Consider the following 12,183-nt stretch of genomic DNA (forward strand, 5'->3'; position numbering starts at 1 on the left):
TCGGGGCTTGATCCCAGGACCCTGGGATCATGACCTGAGCCGAAGGCAGACGCTTAACAACTGAAACATCCAGGCGCCCCAAATGTTACATTTCTTAATGTTTTGTAAAAGCTAAAATGCTAACTTCCATAGTTGATGTGATTTCACAATTTAAAGCTCTCTCAACTCATGTTGATACAGACATCTGTGAATAAATATCAATTGTATATACAATTGTATATACAATTGTATATACAATACACATTTACTACAGACAAAAATAAGTGCTTGTGTTTTTTAAACATACTTTAAAAAAAATTCTTTTTTGGTATTTTTCCAATCAAATTTTGACAATTCTAAAGGACTGAGACACCCTCTTTCTGGCACGTAATTCAAATACAGAAGGTTGAATCTCCATTATTTTCAAGAGCTTATAAATTTCAGTTCTTAGAAATTCCATGAGAAAGAGTCTTAATGAGCACATGACTGATAATCTCCTCAGAGCTTACAGCCAAAGTTGCTGAATTCATGCAGAACTAATCAACTCAGGATTAAGTTTAAAAATTAAGCCAGTAACATTATTGTACATAATATTATTTTGAACACAATTACTATACAGACCGCATCTTAATTTTTCAGAGACACTTAGATAAGTTCTGCAAATCACTAAGTTGAGAGATATAACAATAAAAACAAGACGTTTTATTAGCTCACAGTGACTGATGGTAAAGCAAGAAACTACCAAGACATGGGAGAGGCGGAAATTGCATCATGAAAATGTTGTATTCTCAGTACTTATTTCTCTTCTCCCTTTTTAGTATTTTCTCTGCCTTCAATCATTTAACTTAGTATTTTGATGTTTAATAATTTTTAGAGAAATTTTTATTCATTTTTAGCTTATATATCTCAAGGCAAAAATTCACATATCCCTTTGATGCAATTTTAAGAGATACATTTCTTGTGGAAATAAATCATATGTAAATATCAGAAATAATTATATGACAAAACCGATTGCTGACAAGAAATTAAAGAGATCTTTGTAGACAACATCTGAAACATTTCAGAGAAAATATGTCCTCTTTTTTCCATTGCTTTAGAATATAAAAATTTAATGTAGATACTGTGTTATTTACATACTATAACAATTAACTCTCCCTATACACCAGAAACTACATTACTTGGTTGGTGTGAGAATAAATTCCTTCTTACATTTGTGCCTATTTTGAGGAGAGAAACACTGATTATCTTATTGGCAACTTTACATGTACAGGAAAATGACATTTCTGTGTTTCCATTTCAAACTGATCTGAGGGCCACGATGAACACAAGAATCTCAGGATACTAACTGAGATGAAGATTGTGCATCCCTAACCACCCTCAACCTACCAAATGAAAATGAGCCTGGGGGATATACATTTTAAATAAGTTTGCCTGGAGATTCTTCCGTCACTAAAATTTGATGACTACTACTGTAGAGGAATGAATTCCTCTTGGGAGAAATAAATCTATACTTCACAAATGTAGTATCATTAATTGTACTTGTGGGAATTTCAATGAGCTCCTACAAGTAAACAATAAATGAGAATTCCACCTTTCTAACCCCAGTAGAGTAGAAAGGGCAGAGACTCAGTCTAACACTTAACTTGGAGCTTGGGCGGGTTACCTAACCTCTCTAACCCTAGTCCATCAGGTAGAAATGAAGATGGTAATGCAGGGCTGATAGGATGATTTTTTTTCCCAAAGGTTTTATTGATTTATTTGACAGAGAGAGAAAGAGAGCACAAGCAGGGTGTGAGGCAGGCAGAGGGAGAAGCGATGCGGGACTCGATCCCAGGACCCTAGGATCATGACCTGAGCTGAAAGCAGATGCTTAACCGATTGAGCCACCCAGGTGCCCCCAATAAGATGATTACACGCAATAATTTATGAAAAGCAACCAGCACCAACCTGGCACACAGCAGGTGCTCAATAATGGTTTGTTTCTGCAACAGTGAAAGAACTTTCAGCTTCCAGTAACAAACTATTGAACTAATTTTTTTCTTAAGGGAATCTACCAGAAAACAGATTCCAAATGCCTGTCTTAAAAAATTTTATAGTGTGTTTAATTTGCTGCCACAGATACATTCTTCAAGTGCACAAAAATCAAAACCTTTTATTGAACGGTATTTTAAGTGTGCAAAGGAAGTTTGCTATTTATTAACCTAGCCATACAGAGAATCCTTTATATAAAAAGAACTTTTATATCTATAATGTACATACCTGATAACAACTTAAGTTTGCTTTCTAATTTAGATTTTTGTGTTTTCTTTTGTAAATACTATTATTGAAGTATAGTTGACATACAATGTTAAAATAGTTTTGGGTGTATAACAGGGATTTGACAATACTATACATTATGCAATGCTCACCATAGTAAGTGCTGTCACCATTTGTCACAATACAGTGTTATTACAATCTTACTGACTATATTCCCTGTGCTGTACTTTTCATATCCATGACAAACTTCCAGTTATTAAAAAAAAGATTTTGAATTTTCTCAAACTATGACACATCTCAACTCAGAGCAGAAAATAAGCAATTCCATAAATATTATAAAGTCAGTATATATGCAAAAGGCAATTGATATACTACAAAAACATTTTATAAAGGTCAAGTTTTTGGAATCTCCAAAAGTTTTTATTTAAGAAATTCTCAAGATCTCAAGATGCAAAAACTAATTCCCCACTACAGATTTTCTGGAAGATAGTATCTTTTAGATAATATCTTTAAGATTTTTTTTAACTTAAGCATCCAATGAAATAAAATTACCTTTTCAATGCATCTTCGAAGAGTGTTAATATTCCTGACCCACCAACCTATTCCCATAGCTCTTAACTCAGACCATTGAGGGTCCCCTCTCTGAATTGCTGGAATCATATTAATCAGTTCTTCTTCAGCCTCAGAATGAAAAGCCCAGGCAAAATGGCAGGTAGACACACCTAAATTAGAAATACAAAATAATAACCTTCAGAACTATGTCAAAAAAAGAACAAAAATAATTTTTCACATAGTCATGTAATTATTCATTCATTCTGGAAAGAACTTTCGAGCAGAAAAAAACGGTAAAAGGACGTCTTTCATCATTTGGGATTTTACACTATAAACTTTTAAAAATAAGAGCAATGGCAGAATACATAAACCAAAAATCTCTACCTTTTTTCCAAAGTATTTGCTTTTTTTCTCTGCAAAAATAAGGACACTAAAACTTAATCACTGGAAAGATATTTGAACATAGAGTCATTTATACGTGCACACACCAAACTTATCAACAGTGAAAGCTTTGGTCAAGTCAAAATATCTTGGTCTGTGTCCTTGGGTGTTTTTTCACAGCAAGCCACTTGCTTGCAGACCATATCCTTTAGCACTGAATACTGAAAACTGCCCCATTCATCCCTCTGGCCAAAGAGCTAAATATCATTTCACAGTAAGGTCTCACCTTCAAGACAGTTGCAGGGAATAACAACAGTCAGGAGATACATTCCTCTGCCTTCTGCACCCTGGCTAAAAGTAGCTTAAAGCTGCCTAATACTGATGGTATATGGCAAACTCTTTTTGTCATAATAGAAGACTGACAGGGATCTAGGTTGTATTTAGAGGCAACACCATCAGACTTGGGAATACAAGGGAGTTTATCAACAGTTTCACTACTGAGAACACTTTATCCCACTTAGAGCAGGTGAAGAGGAAACACGAGGGAAATGACACACACAAATTGATGAGAGATAGTGCGAAGCCAGAAAGAATTCCCACAAGAGCCTAGAAAAGAAGCCAGACTCGTGAAAGTAGCCATCTATAAGGACCCATTTTGGAGCTCATGTCTGAAGTCAATGATAGTCACATTACAGCCCAGGCTTCTCAATGCTAGAAGACCATCAATGTTACTAAGTATAATTTTTTCATTGACAACTACTATATAGACTTCCAATATAGTTTAAAACTTTTCTAGTCATTACTGCTTCACAATAGTTCCTTCAAAAAGTATAAAAGGAAAAACTATTATGACCATTTTGAATAATCTTAAGTCTTTTAAATTTCCCATTGCTAACATTTATATACAACTGTGCTTGAAATCACAGCGCACACACACACACACACACACACACAAAATCAATGTAACAAGCCTTGACTGACACCATAAATTTAGGGGAGAATGGTCAAAATTTAATAACACCAATTTGTAGTTTTTCAGAACCCAAAAGGCAGATTAATTTTTAAATCTTTGCCGTATTTAAGAAATAAACACTACATCAAATAACTGATACTTTCCTTTAGAAGTTGCTATTACATAGCAATGCACACAGTATACCTTTGCTAATAGCAAATTTATAATATAAAGAATGTAAAATATATTACATTTTATACCCTTAAATGAAATGTGATTAATTAAATTTTTGGTATGATTAAGTGGAAACAAAAAACACAGGGATGTCAGGGGAATTAGGTCCAGAAGGCAAGATTAAGAGAGCAGTGAATATATTTGGAAGCCTAACTATTTGTGTTTATTTCAGTATAAGCATTGCATTGTAAGTCATATACTCACAAGTAAAGCTGATGTTTCGGGAATATCTGCCAGATAGTAATCCAGTAGATTTGCATACTTGTAGCGTACTGCCACACACCCTGATTTGAGATACAAGGATTTATATCAGCCCCCTGTTTTACAGATTAAAAAATCATAACTACAGAGTTTAAGATGACCTGCTCCATATCTTAATACCAAAAAAAACAAAAAAGATATTAAGAAAAAAAAAAAGAACAGGAGCACCAACAGGTAGTTATTTATTTATTTTTTGCCTACCAATAGCAGGTTATTCTTTGCAGTTTTTCTCTGTTCTTCTTAGCCTTTCTATCTGTATACTATCTACTAAGCTTTTTCCCTGAAAACTGTTCCTAATATCATCACCTATAATAGCAGTCACTTCTTATATGCAGTGTTTTATTTTTTTATTTTTTATTTTTTTAAAGATTTTATTTATTTGACACACAGAGAGACAGCAAGAGAGGGAACACAGGCAGGGGGAGTGGGAGAGGGAGAAGCAGGCTTCCCATGGAGCAGGGAGCCCGACGCGGGGCTTGATCCCAGGACCCTGGGACCATGACCTGAGCCGAAGGCAGACGCTTAACAACTGAGCCACCCAGGTGCCCCCTTATGTGCAGTGTTTTAACTGCATCAAAGAGAAAATGGAATTTTCAATTCCACAACTGTCATTAAGTGATTCAGTACCATCTATCATTTAAAACTAAAATGTGAAAGAACCTCTAGATACCATTTTTTTAAACCTAATCAAATGGCACAGATTGTTTAGAATGATAACATCAGGGGTCGACAATGGGTTAAGTTCTGGAATCATCAAACACTGCTTCTGGGAATGTAAATGAGTACACTGTTTCTGTCTGGGGCAATACTTATCAAGAGTTAAGAAATTTCACTCTTAAATACAGAGAACTGGTGGTTGCCAGAGGGGAGGTGGTGGGTGGATGGGTGAAACAGGACAGGGATTAAGAGTACTCTTATCTTGAAGAACACTGAAAAATGTACAGAACTGATGATTCATTGTACTGTACAGCTGAAACTAACACTGTATATTAATTATACTTGAATAAAAAAATACTAAGATACAGTTATGTTCAGAATTTAGAATACTGGCCTGGCAATACTATAAAGTGTTGACTGAAGCATTAAAAATAAAAACAAACTACCTTAAACAAAAAAAAATTAAGAATTTTCAAGCCCTCTGATTCAGTAATTCCACTGTTGGAAAAGTAACATGAGGAAATAATCAGATATATATATATATATATATGAATATTTACATGCAGAGTTATAGCGTCATTCATTACAGTGATCAAATAGAAAAGAAAACCAGCAAAATTTATCTCAAAAATAAAGGACTGGATAGATGAAACATAGTTTAGAAACATGATAGAATATCAGACAGCTGTGTAGGATTATATTTTCAAAGAACATTTATGAGGGTAAAGGGTAAGTGCTATGGCTAGGAACAACAAATTATAAAGCCTGGTATTCTAGTTCCTACAATACTAAAGCATTATTTATGGGGCTGTGTCCAGGATGCTGGTTTCAAAAGGAACATAGTCTAATGAAGACTGCACTGGGCTGGGATTCTAGTTCCAACCTCTATTAATAAATAACCCTATATCTTGGGCAGGTCACTTTATAGTTTCAGTTTTTTATTTTTTTTTAAAGATTTTATTTATTCATTCATGAGAGACAGCTAGAGAGAGGGAGAGAGAGAGAGGCAGAGGGAGAAGCAGGCTCCCTGCAGAGCAGGGAGCCCAACTCGGGACTCGATCCCAGGACCCTGGGATCATGACCCGAGCCAAAGGCAGATGCTTACCAACTGAGCTACCCAGGTGCCCCTAGTTTCAGTTTTTTAATCTGTAAATTAGGGGGCTGACATAAATTTTTACATCTCAAATCAGGGTGTGTGGCAGTACGCTACAAGTATGCAAATTTACTGGATTACTATCTGGTAGATATTCCCAAAACATCAGCTTTACTTGTGAGTATATGACTTATAATGTAATGCTTATATTAAAATAAACATAAATAATAATACATAGGGCAAAATTCACATAATTTTTAAAGAAAAGATATCAGACATCAAAGAAATTCAGAGCCACTTTTTTATGGCCTTAGGCATACGAGGTTTACTCCTAAGCTACTATGACTTTAGTGAGTAAAAGTCTGAAAAACTGAGAGAGAAAAGCCAAAGTCACAGAGTAGAGCTGGAAGAGGCACAGAGAAGGGTAAGTGGGTACCATGGGACAAGAAGATCTTAAGGCTAATGGTAAGTATGCATGTAATGACTTAGCTAATTTTTCTATCCAAATACAAATACAAATATTTCATTAAATATGAAATAAAAGTTGTGCAAAGCTTCAAACAAGGAGTTAAATACCTTGATGAAGTAGCTGTACTCGGTATAAAGGAGGCAGCGATGTCAAAAGGCATGTGTGCAAACGCATAGCTAGTAAGTATCTCAAACCACACTCGTCTAGTGTGTCTCTTCCTGCAAACAAACCAATAAAAAATTAGGAAATAAGCATTAAATTCAAAAATAACAATTTACATAAAATATGTGTTTGAGTGTATCCTTTGTCAACACTTGAATATCTTTATTAAAAATATATATCTTTACAAAAAGTATTTGTAAATACTAAAACTCCCAAATGAAAAATGCGTGGGGAAAATATAATTACCTATTAGTACAGGTAGTAACAGTACTTACACCTACTCATAATAAATGAAATCTTGAAATACAATAAAAAATATATTAACTATAGTAAGCTAGGTACAATCTTAAGAAGCATTTCCTACGTGAATTCAGATGAGATTTAAAAGACAGGAATTACAGATCTAAAATGAAATCACTTATTTATTATCATTATTATTAAAAAGGTAGTATTTTCTAGTCTGGTTAGCTCAACTGATATATAGTACTAAGATTTAAAATCCAATTCCCTAGGCTAGTTTTACAAAGCTAAGGTTGACCCTTAACCTAATTTCACAATATTACTCCTATTTAAAAGTTGCACAAAGGTATGAAAGTGTGGTGAGTTTAATTAAAATTATAGCCACTGTTGGAGGAAAGCAATGCAAAAGTATGAACAGCACCCAGACCAGTAAGTGCCACTTAGAAAGTACCAAGAATGTTGAATCAAATAATATTTTCTAGAAGAAAATAAAATGTTTTAAATTCTCAAAGTTCAAGTTTCAGCTCTACTTCCCATTAGCTATTTTCATTCATCCATTCATTCATTTCTCTATTCAACAAATCAAGCATCTACTACAGGTGAGCCACAGTTTAGGTGCTGGGGATTTGGTGGTAAATAAGACAAAATCTCTCCTCTCACAGTGCTTACATTTTAGGAGACAAAAACAAACAACAAAGAAACAATGTGTCTGATGGCAAGTAATGCTACAGAAAGAAATAAAAAGCAGGCTTGACAGAAAGAGAGTACTGGAGCAAGAGTGTTCTATTTTATATAGCGTAGCCAGGGAAGAACTTTCCAAGAAGATGATGTTTCAGCAGAAACCTGAGGAGATAAGGGAATGAGCTGGGCATAAATTTGGAAAATGAGCATTCCACACAGAGGAAACAAAATGTGCAAAGACCGTGAGACAGAACCGTGTCTATCGTCTTCCTGGGACACAAGGAGGCCAATGTAGTAGAGTGAAAATGAATGCAGATCACACGGGGCCTTGTGGACCTCTGTAAGGATCTGGCTTCTATTCTAAAGTGAGATAGCAAGCCACTGGTGTATGCTGAGCAGAGGAGAGATTAAATGTGATTAATCGCTGGTTCCTATGTGGAAAACAGACTGAGGTGCCAAGAATGAAGCAGTTTTGGAGACTTTGTCGATAACCAGGCCAGAGGGGACAGTGACTTGGACCAAAGTGGTAATAGGAGAAGTGGTGAGAAATCACTGGATCCTGAATATAGGAGAACTGGTAGCATTTGTCCAAAGACTGGATATGGGGTGTAAGAGAAAGGAGAGTCAGGAATACCTTTAATTCCACTGGGAAGAATTCATTTACTTAGAATCCATTTACTGAGATGTGCAACATACTAACTCTGAGCTTCAGTATCCCACCTGTGAAATGGACACATTAATTCCTGCCTTAGTTACCTCATGAAAGGGCACTGTGACCAGGATGAGCCATTTTAATATTGCCCAGCCAATCACACAGTTCTGAATCAGAAAGTTTAGGCTATTTTTTCCATGGATTGTGGCCTATTTTCTTAATATCCTAGAGTAAAAACTCTAAAGTTTCCAACAAAGGCTTAAGACTATTCTGGGGAGAATCTTGCTCTATTGTACACAACACCTCATAATCATTAGGATTTGTTTTAATTAACATGTTTAGGAAATTGGTCACAGGCAAAAGCTTCTAAGGTCTCTAGTTATTTTAATCTACAAAGAGAAAACTTTGGGGATATATTATAAGGAGATAAACCTGTATGAAGAGATATATTCCAGGTAGCTTTGAAGAACAGTCTTTTTTCCTCAAATTTGGAGGTCTTGTGAAATAATAAGAGTACAGGCTGGGAGGCAATGATGTATCCACATATGAACCCCAGTTCTGCCATTTACTACGTGTGTGATCTTATATGTCACTTAATCTCCCTAAGGATCAGTGTCTTCATCTATAAAATTTAGTATAATAATAGCTACCTACCAGAAGATTGCTGTGATAATTAAGTATGAAAAAGTACATAAAGTGCCTGGCACATAGCAACTGTTCACTCCTCCACAATGTTTACTGAATGAATGAATGATCAATAATTTTCGGTCTCCTTGGCTAATGCCATCATTTACAATCAACACCATTACCTTCAACTATCTGCATAAAAGAGAATGGGATCTAGTTTCAGGAGACAGCCAAAAATGGTCTGGTTACAGAGCAAATTAATCAAGACACACATTAGAGTGAAATGTATTAAAACCTGTTTCTCAAGAGACGTTCCAGAGAAAATTAGGTAATTGTAAAAAAAAAAAAAATTTATACTTAGAAAAGGGAAGAGGAACAAGTTCAGTTCACGAGGTCCCTATGAGCCTCACAGTTCAATAGTAAAATTATCAAATGGGCTATTATTACTAAAAGTAAAATAAAAATTAAAATAAGCCATAGGAGTCAATATGTTTGAAAAAACAAGACTACATAGATCTAAAATGACACAAAGCTTTCAGTGTAAAAACTCATGTGAGAATGCACACAGATATCACAAATCCATGAAGTCATATGTGCAAGTCATAGCCTACCCCAACTGTCTTTTCTTTCACAATTAATCATATTATGTAACAATAATTGTCTACTAGAGAGGTCTTGTCACCGCAAGGTTTAAAGAAAGACTGCAATTTAATATGTGAGTCATTATATACATTATAGAAATGACTCTATTCATGATAACTTTGTAAATTTTAGTGAGAATATTTACCTGAATAACTCTTATCTCTGTTTTCATCAAGCTCCGTACTGGTGGTAGCCACCGTATCAGCCAAAGCTACAAGGAACATCTGCTCCAAACGGGTAAGGCCTGGTAGACTTGAGTGCATAAGATGACTTGAAAGTACCCTAGCATGTTCTTGGCCAAAGTAAGCGGGTCCATACTGAGAAAGATTTATTACTTTTGACTTGTTTTCTCTCTGTTCTGGCTCTAAATCTATATCATCTGTTGTTATATCCTGGATTTGGAACAGCTCTGAATACTGATCTTCTGGTTCACTTTTGGTATGATCTTCATAGCTCTGGGGTATTTTTGTACTTTCTTCTGAAATTCTGTAGGTTGTATCTTGATCTGCAGCAAGCAGTGCATATAGTGGTAGTGGAGGAATAGAATCTATCTCAGTATAATCTCGAGTACCATCCTTTCCTACGGTGACGGTATCCTTCGCCGTACTGCCACTTACGCTAATGGTTCGGGAAAGATGTCGCTTAGTCCCTTCTCCAGCATCAGCATCTCTAACTATTGCAACTTCACCTGCAATGCATTTTACTAAATGAGAGAGAATAGCTTTAGCCCTTCGAACTTTCCCTAAATCCATCAATTCTAACAGCTGAGTTGGATGATACTGTGGGAGAGTAGGGGAAAGTACATGTGCGGCCTCAAATAAGCCACCATCCTGAACTACAGTTGGTGAACAAAAAACATCATCAGCAATAGCTGTGCCTTCAACAATACTTTTCCTTGACAACATACTGGATTTAAAGGCAGAATGATCTTGTATTGCTGTCTCTTCTGCATCAGGACTATCAGGTTCAATGTCTCCAAATTTGACAGCGTGCTTCCACTGTGCATACACGTGCATTTCACAATCCATTCCTACCACCAATATCCCATCTCTCACCCAGGAGAGAGAAACAGGCAGCGAAGGTGTACCATCAACAGAAGACACCAAGTCTATAGATCTAAGAAGAACCCATCTTGACCTAACTCCTTGCTTGATACTACCACCTAGTGGTAAAGTAATGACAGCTACTCCATCCTTACTATTGATTTGCTCAGTCACAATTCCTGAAAGCCGCCCGTACATGAAGATATTAGCACCAACCCCCACCGTGAGAATGTGGGAGCCATCTTCTTTTGATACCCAGTCCAAATGTACTAAATGTTTGATATTTGGAATAAGGTATCTATCCTTGCTCAAAAGTGCATCTGATTTACTGTACACAAACAGATTACTGTCAACACTGACCCTTGAATCAAGTACACTCCCAACCTTGACCAAATCATCAAGATGAATTGTTTGTTCTAGAACCCATTCTGATCCTCCTGTAGATTCACATTCAAAGATGCAAACATGCATGGAAAATTCTTTAGAAACAAAACCATTGTGGTGGACTGGTTGTTTGTAAGCCACGGCAAGGCGACCCGTGTAGGAACAGCTAACAGCAACTGGTCTTCCCACAATGTTCACTGTACTGCTGTTATCTTCTCCTTCATCATTCATCAAGGGCCATCTCCTCCAATGGTAAGTTTCCTTCTCATCACTTTTGCATTGTAGGTTGGCTTCCATACTACACTTCCAGAAGCGTACTTTATTGTCAGAACAAGTTGTAACCACTAAATAAGGTGCAAGGCACACCGGATAAATTGAAGAAGAACTCAAATGACCTTAAAAAAGAAAAAGCAGATAGTCATGATAATAGAACCACAAAATAAAATGCTAATAATCAAGTTCTACAATGTCATAAATACAAAGCCACTATAAGCTTCTTCATTATGATTCTGCAAACCCCCCTTAACTAGTGCTTTACACTAAGCATCCACTGGCCAAGATATCTACACAAGTCTTGAACAGCCCATTGGTGAAATGAAATTATGAATAATCACTTGATTAGTTCTTAGGTGATTAAGTTTAAATGAAGTGAATATTCCATTAAAATAAAACTCAAACACAATAAAACAAGTCAACCTGTTATCACTAAATCTGTTACCTGCTGTAATTTACATAGGCCTTCACTACATGCCTCGCTGGACTTTCAGTCTCCGCTTAAGCGGAGATGCTTAAGCCATCACTCCAGTTTCCCATTCAAATGCCCCTAACCCAGCCCCTGAATAATCCAAACCCTAAATCTGCCCCTACCAACAAAACGTTTTCAGACAGCTAAACAGACTGCTAGATCTCACCATTTCT

The 12,183-nt window shown here is 36.0% G+C and overlaps 1 protein-coding gene across 7 annotated transcripts in view; it reads right to left on the bottom strand.

The window, feature by feature from the left end:
* The window catches only part of DMXL2 (Dmx like 2), a 141,726-nt gene that overhangs the window by 34,496 nt on the left and 95,047 nt on the right, over nt 1-12,183 (bottom strand). For all 7 annotated transcript variants that reach the window (XM_073877007.1, XM_025883765.2, XM_073877006.1 and 4 more), the window contains 3 exons: nt 9,984-11,660; nt 6,942-7,052; nt 2,788-2,957 (listed from right to left, as the gene is read on the bottom strand). In XM_073877007.1, coding sequence (XP_073733108.1) covers nt 2,788-2,957; nt 6,942-7,052; nt 9,984-11,660 — 1,958 coding nt within the window. The remainder of the gene's footprint in view (nt 1-2,787; nt 2,958-6,941; nt 7,053-9,983; nt 11,661-12,183) is intronic.

This window comes from Callorhinus ursinus, unplaced genomic scaffold (genome assembly GCF_003265705.2).
Source record: "Callorhinus ursinus isolate GAN/ISIS: 27379988/994484 unplaced genomic scaffold, GSC_fseal_2.0 scaffold25, whole genome shotgun sequence".
NCBI classification, from domain to species: Eukaryota; Metazoa; Chordata; class Mammalia; order Carnivora; family Otariidae; genus Callorhinus; species Callorhinus ursinus.